Genomic DNA, 25641 nt, shown 5'->3' with positions numbered 1-25641 from the left:
TATGACGTTGTTAAAATATTTGGTATGTGTGTTGGCCTCCGCCTATCACATTCTCATGAGAAAATTGAAAATATTAAAGTTCATGATGATTGCATAAATAAAAGTATAAAACTACGATAGCTTGTACGGGTGGGAATATAAGTATAATATATTGAAATTGCATGAGATTACTGGCATGAAAAATATCATATTGTTTTCATATCAATTTTTTGAATGTATCCAAATGTTGATATTGAGCATTTTAATGCCAATATTACATACAACTACTTCTTATCGTGATAAAAGCTTATCAAGCATTTTCAATTATTCCTTTTTTTTTTCGGTAGTTAATTATTCAATGCAACACAACGATAGCAAGTCAATATTAGTTGGACTAGTCACAAAAGGTTGAGCCATGATGTTCACGGATAAATTGTGGATTAGTTAAACAAATGTTAAATCAAGAGATTTACTCAAGATAAAGAATAAAGTAGCGTAAGATGCATTAATTTTATTACATATAACTGAACCAAAAATTGAAGATTTGATATGTGAGGAATAGAGCCCAAGAGGATTAAAAGTCTCATTAATTTAAAAAATTGTAGACTTGGAGGCTAAGAGCATCCGCCAGGATGCGGATGTCCCATTGGACTTCTCGTCGGACTTCCTAAAAATACATTCTGCCACGTTATAAGGATTTTCTATTGCACTACCACATCATAAAGACATCCAACTGCACAATGACGGACATCCCCAAGGACTTCCCTCGCGGACTTCCCGCAATAAAAATTTCACAAATTCACAAATATGCAATTTACATTACGGAATTAAAATTTTGACATGAATACGAGGCCGTTCGGACGTCCGGCGGGAAGTCCACCGCTAGAGATGCTCTAAGTAATTTTGTTTTGATATTTATTTATTTCCTAGTTAATAGAGTATATAGATAGAAAAATATTAATTATTTTTTTTTCGATCAAATTAGGATTTTCTTTGATAGTAATTTGCTTCTAGTTTATTTTCCTTTTTATCGTAGAACCTTGTACCTACAAAGGCCTCGAATCTTCAATTTATTGTCGACTCAAATTGTTATTATTACTAGATTATTGCTAGTATCATTATTCATTAACTTAAAGTACGTATTTTAAGATACTTTTATTAATTACGACTGTAATTGTATCTATTATGGCTTATTTGTTATGAAATAGAAAATTCATCATCATCTTCCTCGTATCATTATCATAATCACCATCAAAAAACAATTGATTTAGCTTAATCAGGCTCAAAATCTCTCTCAAACCCTTCCGATTGAACTAATTAGACGCCGCAGTAAATTCAGAGAATTCGCACAATTGAATTGATCCCCCAGGTATTGATTTTTCTTAAGAAATTTCGAAAATCCGCAAAATTGTTAATTTTTTGTGCCTTTGCATCTGTAGATGGTAAATTTGAACAACAAGGCTGTGTATTGATGGCCAATTTGATCATCTTAATTTGATTCTGTTTAGAGTGATTTTGCTGAAAAACGGTGCCGTTTCGGGTCAAGCCCCCCTTATTTTCATCGAAAGCCGAGTGGGTGGGCAGACATTCCTTCTTATGCAACTGGTGACTGCAATTATTGTAGACGAAGCATTACACGTGGATTGCAGTGAAATCGAGTGGAATTTGATTTTGCCTCAGAATTTCCTAGATATAAACGGAGTCAAAATCAGTGCTTCAGAGTAAGGCTTTCTCCGCTTGGTGTGAAGATGTTCGATGATAAATCGCTAACCCTTCCTCGGTGAGATTTCATATGCTGTTCTAATTGCCTCGAATTGCTGTTTGAATTAGGGCGTTTTTATTCAATTTGAAGAGATTAATTTGGAAGAATGTATATCTGTTCGGATCATGTCGGCGAAGATTGTTCCGAGGATCGGATTTGGCTTGAGTAATTCTATCATAACTGTGAGGTTTCTGTTTCCGGAATTCATTTCGATCAATTGGAGTGTTGATTTATTGTAGGAAATCTAAGATGATCGGATATTTCCGCCTCTAGTTGCTTATTTGATATTTACATATGCCAATGTGAGGAGGAAAATTATGATCTTGTGTTTAAATTTGAGGTGATTAGGTGGTTAGATAGGCTGCTGCTTTGACAGCTGATTGCTACTTAGTTTCTTTAGTTGCTAATTCATGCAGTTTTTTTAATTCTGGAATTTAATTCTATAATATTTCATTGTTGAGATTGTTATCAATGTAAACCTCTTGATATATTGCATAGTGTTACCTATTGAGATTTTCTGGAACACTTTTTTGGTACATTATGTTTATGTGGGTATCATGCAAATTGGCAGGCACGAGCTGTTGAGCATTATTAGAAAGCACTCAAAGTCTATAGGAAAAACCACATTAGATGAGGAGGTGGCACAAGATGATTTGGAAATGGACCCTAGCTTCTGGCATAACATCATTGACTCGTATTTTGTTCGCAGTAGAGAGTCCAGGGGGCGTGAGGATGATGATCTTCTATTCTTTGTTAGAAAAATGGTAGCAGTTACATCTATAAATGCAATCTTCACTCTTCAGTTAATATTATGGAAAAACAGAGAAGCTTAAGTGCAGTTATCCTTGTAGAATTCGGAGTCGCAAAAACACAATGGTGATGTAGAAGGCAACTCTCCTTACTTTGTACGCAGGTGGGCACCTGAGGTAATTGGACAAGAATATACATTTTATCGATCATTAAATAACCATTATATGTCTCTCATTCTTATATACTGAAGAATTACATTTTCTTTCTTTTTTGTTTGTTGATTTAGAGGAGCATTTTCTGAATCTTCATTGGCACCCATAATCTATCATGCATCGAAACTCTTCGTAGACTGTTCACTGTAACTTCTATGTGAAATAAAAAGTCACTTACTAGGTGTGCCCTTATTGTTATAACTGAGATTGTGTGGTTCTTCTCTGTCATGCACATGTTCATTGGGAACATGGAAGATTATATGTGTAATACTTAAACATTCCTTGTTCTGAACTATTTAATGGTAAACTATTTCTTTTGCTGACATATTATTTTCTTCCATGCTAATTTGAAGTAATGTCTGGATGGGCCATCTTGTTGCGCTAATTTATAAAGCATATCATCATGGCACTGTATTGGAATTATGACTTTGTATGACATAAAAAACTCTAGTTAATTTAGAATCTATTGAAATTTCATATTACTCTCTTTTGATACAAAAGTGTTGTGGTGTAACTGGTGTTGCATTAGGTGGCCTCTACCTTCTCCTCTACCTTCTCCTTTTGAATGGCGTTCTTTGAATAATAAACAAAGTTTTACCGAAATACATTCACAATTTCCACTGTGTTTTATTCCTTACTTATGGTCAGTGTTCTACTAAGCTTTATGAATCTGAGAGAAAATGGAACATGCTTGTTCTATATTAAGTTTTGGAACTCTTATCTACTTCTTTTTTTTAGTATGCAGCTCTGCGTGTCATGCTGAGATATTTGTTTACTTTCTATTAGATGCAACTCATTCCTTTTGTCTTGCAGTTGGATGAATTAGTTGGTGGGAGTTCAATATATATAGATTGGAGGCGTTCTTTTTATCTGAATTTGATTGCTCATACCTCCTTCAATGTGACTGTAGCAATTTGCAGGTAACCTGTTATATTTCCATGCTCAAAGAAGTTTCATTCACGAAAGTTTGATAAGACTCATATTTTTTTGTTGTTTTTAAACCTCATTGTTACTTATCCTTTTTCTGGTTGGAACATTTGATTATATTGGTCTTGGCACTGTATTGATTGAAGCATTCATGAGATTTGGAGGCTAATATAATGATGCCTGCCCATAGCCAATTTTAAGAATATTTACAAATGAGGCAACACTAATACTGATAGTATATTCTTTAGAACAACCCAAATGTATGATTAATAAAGACAAATTGTGATTGGTAATTGTTGGAAGTGATAGGCTGTGTCTTATTAATAAAATGTTAAGAGAGATCTTAAACTCTTAATGCACTTGGAGTGTAGGGATCAAAGTGCAGGGTGCATAAAGGCAAATTCTTGACATGTTTGTTTTGATTAAACATGCTAGTGTGGGAGTAATAAAGCATATAGGGTACCTCTCATGGGAGTTCCTTGCATCTGTTATATCTTTGTTCCATTTTCCAGCTTGAACAACTTAACTTGCACTAGGGAGAATTTCTTGTGATGGAATGCATTTTCTAGAGAAAATTACTATTTATCTTTCAATTTCAAATGAATTTAGTGTGTTCTTTTTCCTTTCTAGTCATCAGGTCATTCGGCAATATCAACAGGGCGAAACTTTGTCTCCTATCTATAAGGTATCAAGCTATCCATGTCTTTCTAGTTTGTATGAAAGGGATTTCCCTAAAATTTGGTCACGAAGTAGTCCTGAGGTTTTGGAGATGATGGGGCTTGAGGTATACCCTCTGAGTCCCACCTAGGCACTGAAAGTCTTGTTGGTCCGATTGGCCTCCCAAACTATTAAAAGTGGGGCAGCCAGACCCCTGACTGACGGCTAACGCTGCCATGCACGTTAATTGAACGAGTGCAATTTATCTTACCTAATTCCAACCGATTCTGGGTATGATACAGAACAATGTGGGTATTGTTGGAATGCCTTGTTGTAGGATTTATAATATCACCTTTAATCCATTGATAGGGTGTAGGATAATAGAGTAATTGAACGTCAACATCCCGCTGATGAGGTTCTGTGTGCTCGACTTAGACTGAGAGTTCGGATGTTGATTCAGCATCGAATGTTGAAATTGAAGGAGGGGTTCAAACCCCACTGTGAATCTGTGATCAATCTGCCATTATGTTAATTTTGCAGATGGACGGCCCTGTGCTGTGTAATTGACTATGGAATTACGCCACCATTTTGAGATAAAAACTCAAATTTTCAATTCAAAAGTTTGTTGTGATTCTGTGCTCAATTCTATTGCTTATGATTGTTGATCGACCATATTGAGACCACAGCCACATAGCTCAGACTTTGGGGTTTAAACCTTCTTTAATTTTAACATGTCATCAAATGGACGCCAAGATTTGAAATATAAGAACAAACAAACTCCTGTTGCCAAACTTTCTGTCCTATTGCTCCATGGATCAAGAAAGTAAAGAAGCAGGTTCCTTCTTCATTAGCATTTGGGTGACCTTCCTTTTGCACTCTATGCTCCACTTTCTTGTTTCTTTTTGTATCCCCAATAGTAATTGTTTTATTAAGAAATTTAGCAGTAGTCACTTTGCTTGGATTCAATGGATGTTTTATTTTAGTTTAAATTCCAATAGATCTAGAGCTTTAATATGTATGATAATTCTTTAAATCCCTTTGCCTCTAGGAAACAATTAACATGTTATGTTAACAGGTTGTGAAGACTGTATATGCATCTCCGAGTCGTATTAATTTTCATTTGGATTCAAGAAAGGCAAGAATTTCTCATACCAAGCTGTATATCTCATTTTTGTGTTGCTCTTGATCTTCATTGTTACTTACATGTGCATTCAGGAAGTAGAAACAACACCTGCATATCCAGATATATGTTTTGCAGTAGATGATTTTGATTCCACTTTTGATTCAGTGGTAAGCTTCTCATTAATGGTTCTACTTCATGCATCTTCATTTGTACTGTACATTTGTTTCTTTAGTGTTTGAGCTTTTAAATCCATAAAGTATTGAGATTTCCAGTGAGCGTATTTCCTTAACTTAAGGTTGTTTCATGTTCTTTGTGTTTTACTTATGCTTGGCTGTCCCCAACAAGTTGATATATGCTTTTCGAATCTGCTAAAGTAGCTATAGTTGAAAGTTTCAAAAACTGTTGCATGCTTAGGAGTACAGCTTTAGAGGAGAATGCAAGAATTGTGCTTATTGTTTAGATGTGATATATATGACCACTACTGTATAAAATTATAGCATACCTGTGTCTATAATTTACACGCAACTCCAACTAATCCCCTAATTGTCTCTGTAGTAACAAGATAGTTCATATATAGGATTATTGAGCATGAACTTAAAAGCACTCTCAATTGCTATGCATGGGATGACTATGAAGGGCCTTACTAATATACATACATATATGCAGTGTTTGATACCGTGTGTCTAATTTGCTTAATTGATTGTTCAATCTGTCACCACAATTAGTTTGCTGGTGCCTGATTCAGAGTCTCTTTTTCATGATTTGTCATCAATAATAATATTAGTGGTTATTATTTTTTGAAATATTCAGAAAATGGCATAAGACTTTTCAAAGGGAACAAATCACTGTTAAATTAGCCTACTGGATCAGTTTTACCAATCCTTTATTAGTTCTTTACCCTCGTATTTTGGCAGTTGTAATTGTAATACATATTCTTTATTAGTGCTATCTAATATTTTTAATCCACAGGTCTTGACTGATCCAGATCACTGTTATTGTGTGTTGCTAAATGCTCATGACGGGGCAGCATTTCCAATTGAAAGAAAAACAGAGCAAGCTAATTCAGAGGTTTCTTCACCTGAGAACGTTACAAGTCATGGCAAGACAAAGAACTCCAAGGTAGTTTTAGAAAATGCGAATAACTGTTTTCCCAAGGATAGTGCTACCTCCTCAGACAACTAACCTTTTTTCTCCAAAGATCACCCTTTTCTCAGGTTTTGTCAGCTACCAAATGGTTCGAGAGGCATATGATGGTAATCTACTAAGATGTTTTAGATGTACCTATATATGTTCTCTTTACATATCACCCTTCATTTCCTTAAATTAAATTTCTTATATGGCTATTTGAGGACTGGAATATCCTAACAAATCCTTAAACCCATTCTAAAAACACAAAAAAGTGGTTGATTCCGTTTGATCATCTGTTACTATTAAGATATACATGAATACATCCTTTGTTAGTCAAAAACAGATGTGAAATCCCTAAAAGCCATTTTCTCCACTCTCACTACTAACCATTTGATTAAAACTTATACTCCTATGTTACATAATCAAAATTTGATAGCATGCGTAGTCCTAGTCTTGTCTATGATTGATTACTCAAAATGATCCTCACTGTAAGCATGAGCTCTCACGTTGCAGAAATTTGTTTATAGAAGGAAGTAAATTGCGGATATTAGTATATTACAATATGCATGCTATATTCATATCTTTAGAGTATGTCTTGATCAGCTTATATGCTTTGTTCCAGCTGGCAGGTCCGGGTTTGGGAGCCTTCTGTCTCTTGGTCATTCCTCTGCCAGAACTGACAGGATATTCATGAAAGGTCCAGGAGGGCGTGGTGAAGTCGAAGTAGCCGTCTCTGGAATCCTAGGTGAGTCAACAAATGCGATGCCATCTTATTTCAAAGTTGCAGTAAACTTTTATTTGGTTTAATTCAGAACTATGTGCATGTATAATGCTGCAAAGTGCTCAGTTGTTGTCTGCTTATTAAAATACTTCATCCTATTGGGACGAGGCTTAAATAAAAAGGACATGCATGTCCTTGGACTAGAGAAGCAGTTACTCTGGTAAAATAATCGATCTTTCCTGCTGCACTATGACCTCTATAGTCTCTCAAAATTGGCTTCGTTTCATGACCTAATCCTTCTCAAAATCTGCATCTTTAGATTGAACATGGAAAATGCTGATAACCTAAATGTGTGGCTCCACTCACACAACAATGTTACCTCAAATACTTGCGCTACATCCGTTTATAGTTGCTATTTGCCTGGGTTTCCAATCGCTCAGATTTTGAATTCTTAAGAGTGAATTTTGCCATCATTACTTGAAAGCAAGTTAAATTTTTGCACGTCCTCCACAGATCAGAGCAAGGTGGATTTAGGTCCTCAATCACCGATTCAGATATCTAAAAAGGGTCTTGGTTTAGGAACTATTGTACGCAAAGCAGCATCCGTGGCATCAACAGCAGCAAAGCAGGCTTATGCTGCAGCCTCGTCCTCTCCCAACTTGGATGGCGAGATGTTACCCCTCAAGTGCTGTTTAATGTCCATCTCATTGCCATGGGAGAATATTGTTCATGATCTCCTATTCAAGGTGACTGGTTCACCAAGCCTTTTAAATCGAAACATCGATATTTTTTTTATTAGATCTCACAGTACATCTAACCTATGCCTCAACGCGAAATGCAGGGGAGTCCGGCTGTCAACTTGTAGCTGTTGTTGCGAGTTTTCGAGCTTTCACTTCTCGTGGAAAAAAAGGCTGTTGTAGTGGAAGAGAAAATGTTGAGGCTCAGTGTAAATTACATGTATCTTGGTTATTGCAATGAGTTGAATTCTCAGTAGTGTTTTCTATTTTTGTTTAGTAAAAATAATGTCTAGTTTTATATGTAGCCAAATTTATATCTGTATTTCTTCTCAAAAGATAGTAAATTTATATTTGAATTTGTTTTTGTCCCTATCTCACTATGTACGTGAGCAGTTTGATTATATTGAATGAGAAACAATTTTAACAAAACCCTATTTAAGATCACTCATAAAATATTCAAACTTCATAAAATATCTTACTGAAATTCAATAGTTTAAAAAAAACGAGAAAATTCTTGTTTTTTTAAAAAAAGAAATAAAACGAAAATTTAAACAATAAAGACCTCGAGGAGAGCCCATTCAACAATTTTCCTGCTCGAACCTTCTTCATATCTCAGGTAAACTCTCTCGGTAAACTCTCTCTCTCTAGTTTATCGCGGTGAGTACTTGTGATTAATGCTCGTGTTGCTTCGATTACTAGCTACTTTTGATGTTGAGCTTTCATTGGAATGAATTTAGCTTCTTAAATCTCAGAACTTAAACTTTCCCGCTATTCGTTTAAATTCATTTTTTTGCAGTATTTGTAGATTGTGTTGATCTGTAGTTTGATTTGCACGATTTACTTTAGATTATCGCTTAATCCTTTGCTTAATTATTTACGATTTGCGAATTTAGTGAAAACATAGGTCTGAGTTCGAGCTGGATTTGAGCTTAGATTTTGCTTTGCCTTTCACATACTAAACCCTTAATTGACGTTTTAGCCAGTTTTGCTACTGATAAGTGAATTGTTCTTCTGTAAATTTAAATAGATTATTTCCATGTCGCTAGCGTAATTGACCTAGTTCACTCGCCATTGTTACTGCTATTTTAAGTTTCTGTTCGGTGAGGATTAAAAGTGACCCTTTTTTTCAGCTGTGAATGGATACCGGAGGCAATTCTCTGCCTTCTGGAGCCGATGGGGTCAAACGGAAAGTGAGCTATTTCTACGACCCAGAGGTCGGGAACTATTACTATGGGCAAGGTCACCCGATGAAGCCTCACAGGATGCGCATGACGCACGCGCTTCTCGCACATTATGGATTGTTGCAGCATATGCACGTCCTGAAGCCGAATCCTGCTAGGGACAAAGACCTTTGCAGATTTCATGCTGATGATTATATTTCTTTTCTGAGGAGCATCACACCGGAGACGCAACAGGAGCAGCTCAGGCAGCTGAAGAGGTTTAATGTTGGCGAAGACTGTCCTGTATTTGACGGTCTCTACTCGTTCTGCCAGACTTATGCGGGTGGGTCGGTTGGTGGGGCCGTGAAGCTAAATCATGGACATTGTGATATAGCAGTGAATTGGGCTGGTGGGTTGCATCATGCCAAGAAATGCGAGGCTTCTGGTTTTTGCTATGTGAATGACATTGTGTTGGCTATCTTAGAACTTCTAAAAGTTCATGAGGTTGGTTTTCCTTATATGCCCTCTTTCCTGTTTTGTATTTACAGATTTCTTGGATTGCAGATATCTAGAGCAGTATACCACTAGAATGTGTTTTTGATCTATTATTGTGCCTCTATCTTGCTACAGTTTGTCACCAATAAAATTCATCTTGAAATTGTGTTCTAAACGAAACAAGTTAATCTTTCTTAGTATTAAGTATGAATCAGTCGATTTGATTTTAAGTTGCAAAAAAGAACTTAACATGAAGAAGGGACTAATTCTTACGACTAAATTTTATATCTTTGATTTCAAATATCTTGCACAGATTGATTCCATTTTTAGTTTCTTCAGTATACTTCTGTTTTTGCAAATTTATGTCAAATTATTGCTGACCCAGATGCCAACATTTCAATTGCCAGATTTTGGTGATATTGATGCTTCAGTCTCTTTGTACTTCAATTTTAAATCTTCTTCTTTGCTGCATAACCACCAGGATATGCCCTGTGGTTATTTGGATGTTTGGACCATGTTAATTACAGTAATTGTACTGCATTCTCTGCATTGGCATTTTATTAATTTCTTAATTGAACTCATTTCATTGTTTCAGCGTGTTCTGTATGTAGACATTGATATTCACCATGGTGATGGAGTTGAGGAGGCATTTTACACTACAGACAGGGTGATGACTGTTTCTTTTCATAAATTTGGTGATTATTTTCCTGGTACAGGCGATGTACGAGACATTGGATATGGAAAGGGAAAATATTACTCTCTTAATGTTCCCTTGGATGATGGAATTGATGACGAAAGTTATCAGTCTCTGTTTAAGCCAATAATGGGAAAGGTTATGGAGGTTTTTAAACCTGGTGCTGTAGTATTACAATGCGGGGCAGACTCTCTGTCTGGAGATCGGCTAGGATGCTTTAATCTCTCCATCAAAGGTCATGCTGAGTGCGTGAAGTTTATGAGATCATTCAATGTGCCTCTACTGTTGTTGGGTGGTGGCGGCTACACTATACGTAATGTTGCTCGTTGCTGGTGTTATGAGGTATCCCAATATTCTAGATCATGTGTAAAAATTAAGTATATAGCTGAGATTAGACATGCTAGTAGGATATCCAATGCCAAATTTAGGAACAGCACTTGTTTTGAAGTTAGATGAAAATTAAGTATGAACCAATGTACTTCTTCAGAAAGCCCTATGAGAAGTTTTTTCCTATAGAAAATTGTCAACTGTGAACATGTACACTTTCAACGTAGAGATGTGTCTCTCATTAATGGAACCAGTAACATAGACCCATATCCCCAGGCCCACATCTTAATTTTCTTGGAAAATGAGAAGGCTTTTACATGGTTCCTCTAAATTCATATGTATGATCTTTTAAATATATACTCCCCTCTCCACCTCCCTTCCCCTGTCTGTTGTTATGCTTACTACTTGACAAATTTGATTTTACAGACAGGTGTAGCACTTGGTATGGAACTTGATGACAAGATGCCACAACATGAGTACTATGAATATTTTGGCCCTGATTATACTCTACATGTTGCTCCAAGTAACATGGAAAATAAAAACTCCCGCCATTTACTGGAAGAGATCAGATCAAAGCTTCTTGAGAATCTCTCGAGCCTTCAGCATGCACCAAGTGTCCCATTTCAGGAGCGGCCACCAGATAGTGAAATGCCAGAGGTTACTTTCGCATCCACTAGTTAATTTCTTATACTTGAGCTATTCACATGGCATGCACCATTTCTAAAAAAATGTCTATGTTTTATTGGGTTTTGGCCACGACTCCCGATACAATGTGATGCACTCCTTGCTTGTTTGCATTCTCTTGCACAATCTTTGAGTCACTCTCCACTGACATAGTGACATTGAAGATCTGATTCACCTAAATAGAAGGATATGCAATTAAAGAAATATGCAACTTTTATATCTTTATTTCAGCATGAACTACTTGTTTTTTGGAATTCTATTCCTGACCTTAAAATGCATCCATAATAGAACTAAGCAGTTCAATAGATTTATTAGGCCAAGTTTCTTTCTGCGTCATTACCCACTTTGCTAGCCGTTTACTTTTCAAGCTATGGGTTAATTGTGAAATAGGATTTTAATAATCACAGTTTATTTTTAAGTATTTTATGTCTCTATTGGATATTTGGATTATTGTACCTCTGTTTTTGTTTCCCTAGAAGAAAAATGGAAGATAAGAGGATGTACAAACGTAACCTTTATCCATCTTCTAAACAAATACCAAAATCTGAAGTTCTCCATGTTTGGAAGTTAAGACTCTATTTAAACTGTTCTTAACATGTTTATATGCAGATGGAAGAAGATCGTGATGGAGAGGACGAGAGATATGACCCCGATTCTGACATGGATCTTGATGATGAACGGTACATTTTTGTTCTCTTTGCACTTTTCAAAAAAATAATTTCTTTACTCTCAAGGCTTTTGAATATTACTTTCGTGCACAGGAAGCCTCTACCAGGCAGAGCGAAGAGTGAATTTTCTGAACCCGAACCAAAAGATATGGTACTTAATGCTATTCTTATTCATCCTTCTTAAAACTTAAAAGTAGCTTTTGTAGCTTCAGAATTGTAGGATAAGGTGTAATGATTATATAAATTTACCATCATAATTTATAGGTATATCCGGCTATCCGCACAACTTCTGCTTTTACTTGTTTGAAAATCAGGGATGTTACAACTTTGCTGTAATTATCCATGATTGTTTTTCTTGTTGTAGGACGTGGTCAAAGAGGATGAGCCGAATAGGGAAGTTGACCTGAAATGCTCTGAGCCTCTTGCCTAAGAGATATTACACTACCTAGTCCATGCCACACTAAGTGATTTTGGTGAAATTCTCGATATGCTTCATTTCGTAATGTTATAGATCACATCAGGGATTCTGTCATGAATTTGCATCTGTACAGCTAGGATTACTTGTAAATTTATGCAAGCATAGCAATCCTGGCTGAGGAGGAAACATTTGAGATAATGACTATGTTATTACTTTGTTTGGTTGTTTAAAATTCATTTCTCCTCTCAGTAATCAACCATACAGTTCCCAACTGTAAGATCTTTATATGGATGTGTTTGCTGTATTGTAGTAGCATTTAAAATTCTGGAACCTGAGAAATTCTTATTATTTATTATTGGTGCAGCAACTACACTCTTAAAACTACATTTTTAGTGCTGTATTTGATCGAGGATTTTGGAGGGGCTGAGATTCGATGTAGGTAGAATTGATATAGTATTTTACAAATCTGAGAAATAATTCCACATAATATCAAATAATTTCCGAAAAGTACCTAGAAAGTTAAGGGTAAAAATTTGGTTTTTTTCTCATTGTTTCAGCATTTTATATGGAAATGTTTTAAATCTTTGGATAATTGTGAAAAATATTCAAGGTTTCATTATTAGCTTCAAAATATTCTGGCAAAAAAAATCAGATTAAAGCCGAAAGTCAAACGCTGTGTACTCCACAAGTCGACTACGAATCAGATTTCTCCAATCTATGATAATCTCAACTAATATCACTTATATAATAGAATAACATTATTGAGGTGGTGACTCATTTAACTTCGATGTATTTTCATAGGTCATGTTTCGAAGCATTTTATAGACGAGCACAATTGCGTACTAATTGTTCATGCAATATTTGAATTGACCTCAGGTTTACTAAATGAAGAGACACAAAAGATTATAAAATTTCAGTGTTTAAGTACTTCTATCCATGCAACCTTGGTATGGTTATTTAAGTACTTCTACCCCAAAAAAATAGATAAACTTGTAAATAACAAAGTTTTAAATGTATAATTGTGGTCGATTTCCTCATGCATTTTAAAATTATTACTCAGAACAAAAATACGAAGATTCAATGTTGAAGGAGAACAAGCCAAATCTCAGTTCGAATTGCATTTCACTCCTAATCGCAACCATTCAAATTGAAAGTATTTTGAGGCACATTGAGACTTTTGTTTCTCCAAAAAGAGTGTATAGGGCTACTACTAACTTGAATGCACATTCTTCGGGTTTTGTCCTCTTCAAGCATGCAAATTGGATCCTCTATTGTAGCTTTTCGTGTATTAGTTTACGCGTGGCGATATTTTGTAGATGTAATAAGAGATTTTGTACAGATATTGTAATAGAGGGATCCGACTTGATGTGTGTATGTGTGTTTACTAGCCGTGGGTTTTACCCTTCGTTTGTTTCGAGAAATCTATCAATCAATTTGAATTCTTTCCTTTTTCATTTGTTCCATGACTGGCGAGGGTGTTAGACAATTGAGAGGACCATAACCTAGTATGAGACGATCGGTAAGGATGCACCTCTAGTGTAGCAGTTATCATGCCCATGTCAAACTTGTATTGCCAAGTGCACAACAGAGTACTGCTGACATCATCTAAATATTAAGTCCGACAATGAAGCGCGACTCAGTTGGTCCGACAATATTGAAGCGCAGTTCTGTTGGTAAGACGTTTTTCCTCCAATTAATAGGAGGGGTTCGAGTCATCACAAGGATAGTAGATAGGGACCATTGTTGATCATCTTTATATATAAAAAATGCCCATGGGCAGATTTTGGGAGGGGCTCTACAGTTGATTCCTTTGGACCCCCAAATAACCTAATAATCCCTTAGGATTGAGTAAAAAAAATACAATGACCATCTTCGGAATGTAGAAATATTATTATTTCTAATACACCAACATATAAAGTAAAAGGTCTGGCTCTAATTCTATGGTACATTACAGGTCTTAAGGTTTCATTCCTAAGGTGCAATCTCAATCCTTGTACATTCCGTCACACTATGTCAACATGTTATATCCAAAATCGTTACCTCTAATCACAATTTAATTAGATCACCTATCTTTTTATGCATTTTTTTAATTTTTATTAGGTCGAGTATCTTTTTATTTATACCTTCTTAATCATATTTTAGATTTTTAGTAAATGTTTTTGCACTTAATCAAAGAAATTATGGTCACATTCTAATTCGTCCTACACTTTTTAAAATCTGAAAATAAATTTAAATTTTTCACAATTATCCTATTATATCATTTTCCAGTAAACTACGCGCTGATGAGGCAACTATTTAGAACATTTGGACAAAACAAGAACGTCTAATTTTTCATATTTCGTTCTTAAATGAAATTTGATAGCTCGTGAGACTGATAGTATTAGTACATATATGCATATTAAAAATAGTCTTGTTGGTAAAGGACACTGATTTTAATAGTACAACAGATTTTAATAATACAAAATTAATAATGTACATATGTGGTGTTAGGTTCCAAGATATTATCTAGGATTGAATTGTGAGATTATTTTAGTCATAGGGGGTTAGCTATGACTAATTATCCCATGATTATTTATCTAGGATTGAGTTGTAGGGTTGAATCTCGTGAACTAAACACACTATAAATTTAATTCCTGATGCAGTCTTGCACACCGGACACTCCTCCAAGTTAAAAAAAAGTGAATAAAATAATATAATGAGATATTTTCTATTTTTAGCATGTGACCGCTAAATTATATTTTGTGGCGTGTGATATCTTATTAATTCTGTAACTAAAATGTAATTTCATCAAGATTGGTGAACCTGGCTGTGTGTATTTTTAATTAATGCAAATTGGGCCCAGCCCATACCAAACAAAAACCCTAAAATTCAAATTCAGCACTTTATAAATTGGAGACATAAATTTAAATTCAATCAAGCTTTCGATAACCCATCTTCTTTTTATCCATTGTTTATGGGTACATTTTTTTATTACAAAATAAATCCATTTTGTTGATTTATTTATTTAAGATAGTAATCTTGTTTTATTATTCTGGCTACAGAGATAGTGACTGACACTGATAACCGAACCGAAAGAGTATAAGTGGAGTGATATCACTGATAACCGAATCGAAAGAGTACAAGTGGAGTGATAGTGACTAACACTGATAATGAAAGAGTACAAGTGGCTATAGATATGTGTATCGGAGACACTGCCTTCACTTGGATGTCTAAGAAGCAGCACATTGTCACATTATCAACCTGTGAAGCCGAATATCACATTATCAACCTGTGAAACCGAATATGTGGCTGCCACTTTCAGTGTTTGTCATACAATTTAGTTTAGGAGTTTAGTATTAGAGCTTGAGTGGCCAGAAAAGGAGCCAACAACTATTTGTATGGATTACAAGTTCGCCATTGCGCTATCCAAAAATCCAGTGTTTCACAACCGCAGTAAGCACATCGACACCCGCTTCCATTACATCAGAGAATGTGTTGTGAATCAGGAGATTCATGAGTTGCTTACATTTTCACAAAGCCACTCAAGCATGAAAACTTTATCAAGATTAGGACATTGTTTGGAATGACAAATCAAGTTTAGGGGATCTTGGAATTAAAATAAATAAACTTGATTTTTGTAATAGAATATACGAATATCTAAATATTATAGAATTATCTGGGATTAAGTGGGAGAATAAGATATTATAGTAGAAATATTTAGATATTTTAGTAGAATTCCTAGTAAAATATCTAGATTTTTATGAGAAAAATTTGGATATAAAATATTAAAGTATCTAGTAGAGAATTCTAGAATATGAAATAAATGCCTATAAATATGAAATAGTTGTACCATTTTTCATAAGTTGAAAGAAGTTTGAAATAGAGAGTTTTACCCCACATTATATTACCTTCCTAAACTATTTCTCATATATTCCACTCATTCTTTTGTCTAATATTTTCTCCAAACTAAATTACTTCTCCAAACATATACTATTTTATATTCCAACAGTTCATTGACAAATGTGGAATCACTTTCGATAATCCTGTTTTGTTCAACTGAATTCATGGATGTTTTCAAAATACATTTGTAGTCTATCAAAAATCATATAACATTTCTAATGCACACATTTATATATATCAATATATCCATTCCTATAACCAACTGCAATGTAGTTGTTGCAGCTTAGATTCATTTTGCAGCTTAGATTCATTTTGCTAAATAGAGATGTATCATCGACAGAAATCAAGATCCATATAAAAAAAATTAAAAATTTAAATACATTGGACAAAACGACATCATTTGATTGAGTTTGAAATACGCGTATTTTAAACTGGCTGCTGCATTAGCATGTGATGCACATGAAGATGAAGGATGAGATAATTGTAAAAATATCAAACTTGAAACGTGTGTAATTAGACCATAATTTGACTATCATTTTTATTTATTTGACAATTTGCCCAAGAAATTAAAGTAGTACTATATGTTAGGAAAGCTTTAAGCTAGAGAAAATCACAAAACAATTTAAGTATATAGAAATTGTCCGTCTAAGAAATCATAAGTATTATCAATCATAAGAAATACTATATAAGTTCATGTATTTAGAATAAGAATTGAAAGATTTTAAAGAAAATTAGAAAGTAGAAACCTATAATAACTCGTGTATTTACAAGTAAGTAACTTGTCATATTATCTTGCCATATTTTGCGTAATATGACATATATAGTCTACATAAGCTTTAATTTTTTGGAAAATGCTTGTTAGGGAAAAATTAAGAAAATCTCAAAGTTGATGTAGTGAGTATTAAACAAAGCTTAAGGAAAAATAAAAAATATCAAAAGTTCTTAGTTCTGAGCCGTTGATTCTCATCAATTCACTCTATTAATATAGGTCATTCAAATGTGATTTAGTAATTTTATAAGTTCAACACATTGTTTTCAGTATTCTTGTTTTCGCAATATAAATGAATCCACGCATTATATCACCTCTATATACATAACTTATTTTTATTGTAAAAATTAAAAATATTGCATTGGTTGTATGAAGTAACTATATTAAAAATTAAATCAACTGCATTCGAAGAATATGGAATTAGATTTTAATCAAAATCACTTCAAAACATTGAACAATCTTTTACATAGTCATAAATCAAACATTGAAACCAAAATTGCCATCAGGCTGAGTTGAGTTCATCAAACACATAATTAATCCCATCTCTAACCTATGTCTATAAACCGAGTGAGTCCTCTTCTTGAAGGTGTTTCAATGGCGCTTCTCGATTTCTGACTACTCATCAGCGCCTCTCATAGGACTAAATGATCGACTAGTGTGAAAAAAAAACTCAACAGCTTACTTTTGGGGTCTTGAGAAGATGTACGCTCTTCACGAATCCTTTGCCAAATTCACCCACAGCTTTTAGTGTGTCGAATAGATCTTTATCCCCGTCAATGTCATCTCTTTCGCGCTTCTGCAGGAATTGGGTTGAGAGATTAAGTTGCTTCTATCAATAGAATTAATAGAATTTCATAGTACCTTATTTCCACATGTAAGACCAATGGCGTCGCCTCCAAGAGAATCACACCAAACCTTAAACGTGCCAGGGAACTCTCTCTGCATCATGGCACAAAAACGCATTGTCATAAAGACGTAACATCAGTCAGAAAAAAAATGTAAGCAATTTTGTTACTCGCCTCTATTTCGGAGATCAGATATTTTTGTGGATCGAAGCCCACCATCAGCTTGTTCTTCAGCTCGCCCAAGTTCTTTTTCATCTCTTCCGGCAGTAGGAAGGGTTGGAAGGCTTTGCCAGCATTCCCTCGTATCACTTGCTTGCCTACACAGAGTGACGTACAATTACAACCAGAACCAGATTGAGATTTTTCACTATATGTTATACCAGGATCCCTCAATCAACAAACCTAGTTTTACTTCGGATGGGAACATAAGACGGTTTGGATAGGGGAGTTTATCCCTGTGCAGAAGAACTACGGCATTGTAGTTGTTCAGAGGTGTGCAGAAAAGGCGCTGCAAGAAAACCAAAATGCATATTTATATCTATCCATCACGAAAAAAGTAAAACAAAGGAGAAAATAGTATGGGACGATGCACTCACTTCCCATCCATATGCATCGAGTTGATTCTTCATAACAACGTTGGTCAAAGAATTTGCACTGCTGGTTGCATAAGCGGCCAATCTCTTAAGCTCCTGGCACATCAAATAATGACAATTTCGAAGACAATCAAGATTTCAACTTCAAATACCCAATCATATATGGTTTATCTAACCATCGTATTGCCAATACCAAATACATAAATAAAAATCAACTGTGTAGAAAATTCTAATTGCAAATAAAATAGAGTTTGTAGAGCTACTAACTGCTACTGTAGGCGATTGCATGGTCCAAGCTTCAGATTCCTTGTCGTAACTAGTAGCCAGAAACATAGCAGGCTTAGCATTATGCATATTCCCTTCGTATTGTTTTCTGTTTGAAATGAAAGATTCCTGAACAAAGATAAGATGTATCAACAAAAAATTCTCCAGAAATGAGAACATATGATAATAAATTATAATTGCAGTAGTTACATTGATTTCTTTGCCATCATCAGGAGTTAAATCGCCATTGATGTCCACAATTAAAGGAGAAAAACTCCAATCGTACTCTGACAACAAACGTAGGAATCTGCAGAAAAATAAAATCATCAGATTCGGATTAAAACAATTAACTGAAAGTCAAAGAATATAAAAGAGCTGAAAAACAGTGGTACAGATATCCAACTACTTAAGAATGCAAATGATGTAACAACTGCTCCAAACAGCAGACAAAGTATTCTTCATGTTACAAATGATGAAGGGCACATGTTCCTTTCGAAGCCAGTTTCCCAAATCTTTTCCTTCTTAGAGACTATAACATCAAGTTTTGTAAGTTTATTAGGCAAGTTCAACTAACCGCATCAAATTCTAGACTATCAAAAGGTCCAACTACCTATGGAAGCTATAAGCAAATCCAGTGAAGCAAGGAGTGGGCAAATAATTCAAACCGCATCCAAGAAAATGTGAAATGTGTTCCATGTTATGAAAGAGAAAATCAACCTCAGAAATCCAGTTATCCTGGAGCATGGGGGTCTGAATGGTAAAGGCTTCAAAAACAAGTGTGCAGCCAAAAGCTCAATAGCCTCTTCAGGTAATGAGTTCGAAAATAGATGTGCAGACACCCACCGTTTCGCAAGCCTACAAATGGAGAGGAAAGATTACACGTGTGTAAATATAAAAGACTGGGAGGGAGGGGGTAGGGAAAAAATTTACCTGACAATAGGCCCATAAATTGGATAACGGCCTCGTAATCCATCAATCATGCTAGAATGTTGACTACGAAGGAAAAGTTTTTTATCGGCTGATAGTACATGCTTCGTCTGGCCACCTACAAATAAAAAAATAGTTGAAGAACATTCAAACACCCAAAATGTAGCAATTGATCAGGATAAAAGGATCTATTACCAAGTTTTTTCACCAAGCTTAAACCTCTCTCGTGCAAAATCTTGAGACGAAATGCATACCCAGACACAAAAATATCTACATCATCCTCTGTAGCTGCGCATGTTATCCCAAACTTCGAGTGAAGGCTGTCATGCAGTTCATCGGATAACTTAGTCATACATTCTGGTATAGTGACAGAAATCAAATCAATAATACCAATACAACCTTTCTGCAATTCTGAGAAGGAAAGCAGTCTTGGTCTTCTCCATAGCTTTCTCATCCATAGGCCAATTTCCAGAACCTTCCAGCTATAATGAAATCAATGTCAAAAAAGTTGATGCATAAGAAACCTAGACATAAATAAACTTTTCTTGCCTGAATCATAACTTCTAACGGCTGTACACATGTTGCAGTATGCTTTTCCAGCTTTATTCTAGCGATTTCCTTATTTGCTAATGGGTGTGGAACAGGGGGGAAGACTGATGTCAACCTAAATGCTGTAATAAATGTAAGCACAAAGCAATTTTTAGGAACAGAGTAGTAGTGGAATGCTCTCTAAGGAACAGATATGGAATGAGTTACAAGGAGAAGAGGGAGAGAGATCAGATATATAGATGGTTAATTACTTGAAATTTCTTTTTTCATTTCAATTTCTTTCCTTTTTTCATTTTTTAAATGCTACCACTGCAAGTTTCAGAAAACTAAATACGCCATTGGACTAATGTTTACACTACAGAATTGGATCAGAAAGCACCAACTTCACCAGTATATCCACTCAAGAAACCAAAAAGGATGGGCTCCTTGTTTGGCAAAGCTGGAATCTATACTCTAGGGGGGGTGATAATTGTTTAGAAGTAAAAATTGCAATATGTTGCTAAGCTAAGGGCTTCCTTCCATGTGCAATACAAAATAGAGTTGGGGATATTTCGGAATACATAACCTAAGAAGCTTTCTTGACCATGGTAAGCTGGGATTAGAGGACTCGCAGATACTACTCAGCAAAAAGGAAATACTCTAGTTTTTTACTTGGGTATTGTAACTTAATCTCTATATTTCAGAAAAAATGTATTTTTGGCAAGCATGTAATCATGTGAGAGAAGCATAACATGGGGTTGGGGACATTAAATCAGGGGAAAATTTGTTGATATTCAATTTATCTCTATTATAATAAAGATCTTTGACAAGCATGGAACATGATAGAATCCCAACATGGGTTAGGGACATAAATCAGGACAAGAACCTGAATCTAGAGGCTGTACACTAGATATCCTTAGGGGAATGTTATCAAGAAGTCGCAGATGCTTCGACAGGTCATCATAAGCCTTCATTAAACTTCCAGCGTGGGATACAGGATCTGAAAATATATTACAGTTTTCAATGATTTTACTGTCTTCAAGCTTCTAAAAACCATTAGAAAAAAACTAAGGAAGGCAACACTATACCTTTGTTGCCGTGGCGAAGTACAAAATCAAGTTGATCTACAATCGTAATTATATTTTGTTTTGGAAGGGAAAGATGCCGCATAAGAACATGCTCACAGATTTCCTTTATGATAAGATGTTTTTCCCATGCTTCGTGCTCCCATACTGAAATCAAGGATATGCATGAGAATGTCATTTTATTATCATCAGTACTCCAAATCAGCCAAATATGTGACATAATTCCTTACCTGCAACTTCTGCAATTTTACCATCACGGAACCATCTAAGTGTAGATTTATCCCCCCAGAAATTTCTAAATTCCAAAGCCTATTTAAACATAAATATCAGGTGAGGAAACGAGTTGAGTTGAAAAAGAATATATACATGCTATCCTACCACAACAATGACATAAAGTGACCACAGAGAATAAAAATGATGTAAGGAATTGTGCACCACCTTATCTTTTTCTTCAGGACTCGGACCCAGAACAGCCTGTTTGAAGGCTTCCTCCACAGATCCAATTGCGATCCCAACAAATAAAGGTTCACCATCAAGCATAGATAAACCCTAAATGTTTAAGCAATCAAACCAAGTTTGAATGAGTCATATCCTTTAGGCACAATAACTGAAGTATCTCAAGTAATAATTAATCAGAACCATACATTCTCAAAATTACAATCGGAAGAAGCATTTCTCCAGAACACTCTAATGAGCTTGGTTCTTCCTCTCAGGGCTTGATCAATGACACACAATACCCTCTGCTCATAAGACCTCCAACATTCATCATCCAAGCAATATCCGGAAACATGGAAATCATGGTTGTCCTTTAAATTCAACCTAAAAGGTTACAGGTGAATTTTCATCAAACTAATAATAATTAGGTTAGATGTGAATTTTCATCAATGTTTACATCATAATCAAAAAGCAATATTGCATATGAATGACCCTATCTACATTCTACTCTAACCACAATGATGCTAGTTTTTCACCCAAAGCTGTTTGATGCCTAGTTATTAATTTGCAGCTTCAGGTATGAGATGATTATGCTGTCTGAATTTGCCTCTTTATCTTTGAATCTTTGACATAATATAAGCCAACACTTGTCCAAAAGAATATACTATTTGAAAAAATGACAACTTAGCATTCTGCTTTCTTGCACAAACAGATAGCACCTGGTTTAACAGTACTAAATAGTAAATGCTAATATAACATGGCAGCTGTTTGACAATTGGAAAAATTGTGCGTTGTAATTGTTTAATATCTGAATTAAAAAAAAAAATCAAAAGATCCAAACCAGCACATTTACACAAAGAAAACACACCCACCATACATGTATGGGTTTCAAAAAATTACCTTATGCAATAGTCATATTTGGCAGGATAATCAATATTGGTCATGAAAATCTCATCAAAACCTTCATACTCACATTTATCCATGCAGCTTAGCGCTACAGCAGCCTCATCACGTAGCTAAATACAAATTTAAAGATCTCTTATGTTAGCAAACATGACATGGATATGCCAAACACAGATTTAATCACAAAATGAAGGTACCTCTTGGAAACCACTAGGTGACATTCGGAAGGCCGCATTATAGTTGCCACATGGATCACAGATCATAACTGGAAATGACTGCAACTGTGTCTTCCTCTCCTGCAAATCCAAAGAAGAATTGGACTACTAAAATGAGGAAGTGAAAGCAAGGACAACACTTCTTAAAATACATATCGTCTAGTATTAGTAGCAGGGACAGATAGGGATTGTTTCCTATAGATATTCCCTACAGCTTATATTTTAGTTGTTATCTTTGTTTATTGCTTTAAGGAGTTAGTAGTTTATTAGAAATAGCTTTTATCTATATCCATTAGAGTAAAGAGTCGAGTTAGGGGTCCTATTTCAGTTGGGAGTTTGATAGTAGATGTTTAAAAATAGGGATTATGTTCCCATGTTTTTTATTGTCCAAAAATATATTTTGAGTTGGTCTATTCAGCGGAACAGCCTCCTTGGAGGAGAATTTATCTTTTGTTTATCTCTTCATATGTCATTTGATTTCTTTCCTGTTTGCTTTTTTCTTTCTCTCTGTTCTATGTACCAGCTAATTTCTAGCATCCTCACTCTTCTTCCCTCTTAGGTACACTGCATAATAAGTATAGGATCCGAAGCTATAGGAATTTTAAAGGACAGAGGAAACAATATCATATTGAATTACAAACAAGAAGCATCCTCCACATAATAATAGCTTCACAACAAAGATAGTGGTCACAAATTTTTGCAAAAACATTTTACTTACACCCTAACTGCATATAGCCACTTCTACAACAAGTAAAATTTGCACAGATTTCTCATAAATTTAAAGTTCAAATGGTTTGTTAGGCGCTCTACATGTCTAGGAGTATTTCATACTTCTAACTAGTAATTCTACAGGATTTAGCACAAAGTTGCATGACTAGAGATAGATCCGAACAAAAATGATAACTGGCAGTATGAAAATACCGTGTAGTATGGATTCAAGTAAAGTGATTAGTAGCAATTGAGATTAAGCATAATACCTTATTTGAAACATTTCTCTCACCTTCAGGTTGAAAGAAAAGTCCACCATCCCATACTTTGGAATTGGCTGCAAATAACACAAAGGCAGTTATTAAATGCTTTAAAATGCACAATATTTGGTTAAGTCTGCACCTGCAGTAGTCATATGAATATCATATGCCAACGAAGGAATCTGGAAATTCTCGGCTAATGTTTTCATGCTAATAGGCAGGACATTTGCATTACTTATTAAAAATTACATATGTATTAATATAAGGTAGCCAAAAGTAATATTTGATATACCAATGAAATCCAGAGTGATGCGCAATATCTGCACTGCATTCATCGAACTACTGATGCTATTTTTGCCAGACTTTGTTAGGAGGTACGCCATAATAACAGTTATCATGAATCCACTAAGGCAGTCATGGACATACAGAGAAGCCTTCCGAGCCCAAACCTACATATCACACAAAAATACAATGGCCATGCTTAAAAAATATTCCATCACTAAAGAACGAGAGAAAAAAAAATAGAATGGAAAAGTTACAGTAATTCATAACATTATCAGCTTATCATACTTTCAAAAGGATCAATGCCTCCCCCAATTCCTTGCATCCTTTAAAAGTTCTTTTAATGAACTCTGCATTTTCCTCAATAAACATGTCCTCCAGAATACTGTTGTTGTACTTCGGGGTTGCTGTTAAAAGAAAGGATTTCACAAATTTATGATTGACCATTTAAATAAAGTAGAAACTTTTCACAGCTATAGTACCTTGATTCAGGGAGCGAATATTGTTCCTCTCAAAGCTCAATTTTGAGAAGGCGAAAAGAGAGGGTGCGGTTGGAATTATTTTCACAGAAAATGCTATATTATCGGATAGTTGTACAGCTGAATGATTGACATGCTAGTGATTCGTTAGCAACCCGACAGAAATCAATAACCATAATGAAAGCATAAATAAAATATACTCAGGTGTTCATACCTGGATAAACAACCAATACAGGCTTGCGTGCCTCATTATGCAAAGCCGACCATTCTACACCTTTCACGAGAGGAGACGAACTTCAAATGCTCCTTGATTATACACAGATAAAGAAACCTTTTCGCATGGTAACGATAGTTTAGATAGTCTTTCTCATGGAAGCATTCCTATCAATAAACATAAAAAAAAAATTCAATGACTGCATAACTGTTTTCAAGAGACTAAAATTAATTAAAAATTTCCTAGAGCTCAAAGAGACTAAAATTGCCTAATTGTGGAGAAAAAATTGAATTTAATAACCTTAGGCAGGCGAAGAAAAAGATCGACGCTAACATCTGGCCTCGCGACGCATTGAAACGAATAACTCCCTCCAATCTCTACAGATTTCGGCTTCCTGAACTTGAAATCGACTTTATCAGCGCCGACGTCTCGAACAAAGCTCGGTGCAACATTTGCTGTGACCTAATTCAAATTTGTTAAAAGTAAAAATAATAGAAGCGTCACTAAATTGAACGAAGCAGCAGAGAGAATGTTACCGGAAGGCCGTCGGGGATGCTACCAACGGCATCTCTGATGGCTGAAACGACGCCGTCTACGATTGAGGTGTTTTGTGGAGAGTAATCGAGCTGCACCTCCTTCAGCAGCTCTCTAAGCTTCAAATTGGTGGCGCTTTCGTTGATTTCTGCTGCGGAAGCCATTGCCAATACCAACCAACTCGACAATCCTTAGTAAATCCCGCTTCACCTTAGCATTCAAAGCCAATTTCTGTCTGTTTTGCGAGGGAAAAACAGAACGATGAAGAACATTGGTTTT

General features: G+C 35.3%; 2 protein-coding genes and 1 pseudogene across 6 annotated transcripts; 2 read left to right on the top strand and 1 right to left on the bottom strand.

Annotated features, from left to right (window-relative positions):
* Positions 1–1473: 1473 nt before the first annotated feature.
* On the top strand, positions 1474–8360 carry LOC125201641 (uncharacterized protein KIAA0930 homolog). Of its 5 annotated transcripts, XM_048099839.1 has the most exons (14): positions 1571–1700; positions 1810–1923; positions 2313–2379; positions 2451–2505; positions 2593–2667; positions 3517–3623; positions 4261–4315; positions 5363–5422; positions 5503–5577; positions 6380–6529; positions 6609–6663; positions 7161–7283; positions 7773–8005; positions 8101–8360. In XM_048099839.1, exons 3-14 carry the CDS (start codon positions 2372–2374, stop codon positions 8122–8124), a joined length of 1020 nt encoding a protein of 339 aa, XP_047955796.1. In that variant the 5' UTR covers positions 1571–1700; positions 1810–1923; positions 2313–2371; the 3' UTR covers positions 8125–8360. The 5 variants fall into 5 exon arrangements, with proteins under 5 accessions (XP_047955792.1, XP_047955793.1, XP_047955791.1 ...); XM_048099838.1 differs by having other exon boundaries at positions 1572–1700; positions 2313–2505; XM_048099835.1 differs by lacking the exons at positions 1810–1923; positions 2313–2379 and having other exon boundaries at positions 1474–1700.
* A 130-nt stretch (positions 8361–8490) lies between these two features.
* On the top strand, positions 8491–12790 carry LOC125200974 (histone deacetylase 19). Its single transcript, XM_048098827.1, has 7 exons — positions 8491–8612; positions 9127–9660; positions 10247–10687; positions 11099–11329; positions 11966–12036; positions 12118–12175; positions 12389–12790. Exons 2-7 carry the CDS (start codon positions 9133–9135, stop codon positions 12452–12454), a joined length of 1395 nt encoding a protein of 464 aa, XP_047954784.1. The 5' UTR covers positions 8491–8612; positions 9127–9132; the 3' UTR covers positions 12455–12790.
* Positions 12791–17494: 4704 nt separating this feature from the next.
* Positions 17495–25641, bottom strand: LOC125202458 (annotated as a pseudogene).

The sequence above is a fragment of the Salvia hispanica genome, chromosome 1 (assembly GCF_023119035.1).
Source record: "Salvia hispanica cultivar TCC Black 2014 chromosome 1, UniMelb_Shisp_WGS_1.0, whole genome shotgun sequence".
Lineage (NCBI taxonomy): Eukaryota > Viridiplantae > Streptophyta > Magnoliopsida > Lamiales > Lamiaceae > Salvia > Salvia hispanica.
Note: the sequence above shows the minus strand (reverse complement) of the source record. Positions and strands in the feature narration are given on the sequence as shown.

Bases quoted from the DNA above. Each gene is read 5' to 3' on its own strand.
- LOC125201641 (XM_048099834.1), top strand. From the start codon at position 1,728: ATGTTCGATGATAAATCGCTAACCCTTCCTCG. The intron at 5,578-6,379 runs GTAAGCTTCTCA...TTTAATCCACAG, and splicing joins ATTCCACTTTTGATTCAGTG to GTCTTGACTGATCCAGATCA. The intron at 8,006-8,100 runs GTGACTGGTTCA...CGCGAAATGCAG, and splicing joins TTCATGATCTCCTATTCAAG to GGGAGTCCGGCTGTCAACTT.
- LOC125200974 (XM_048098827.1), top strand. From the start codon at position 9,133: ATGGATACCGGAGGCAATTCTCTGCCTTCTGGAGCCGATGGGGTCAAA. The intron at 10,688-11,098 runs GTATCCCAATAT...TTGATTTTACAG, and splicing joins CTCGTTGCTGGTGTTATGAG to ACAGGTGTAGCACTTGGTAT. The intron at 12,176-12,388 runs GTACTTAATGCT...TTCTTGTTGTAG, and splicing joins AACCCGAACCAAAAGATATG to GACGTGGTCAAAGAGGATGA.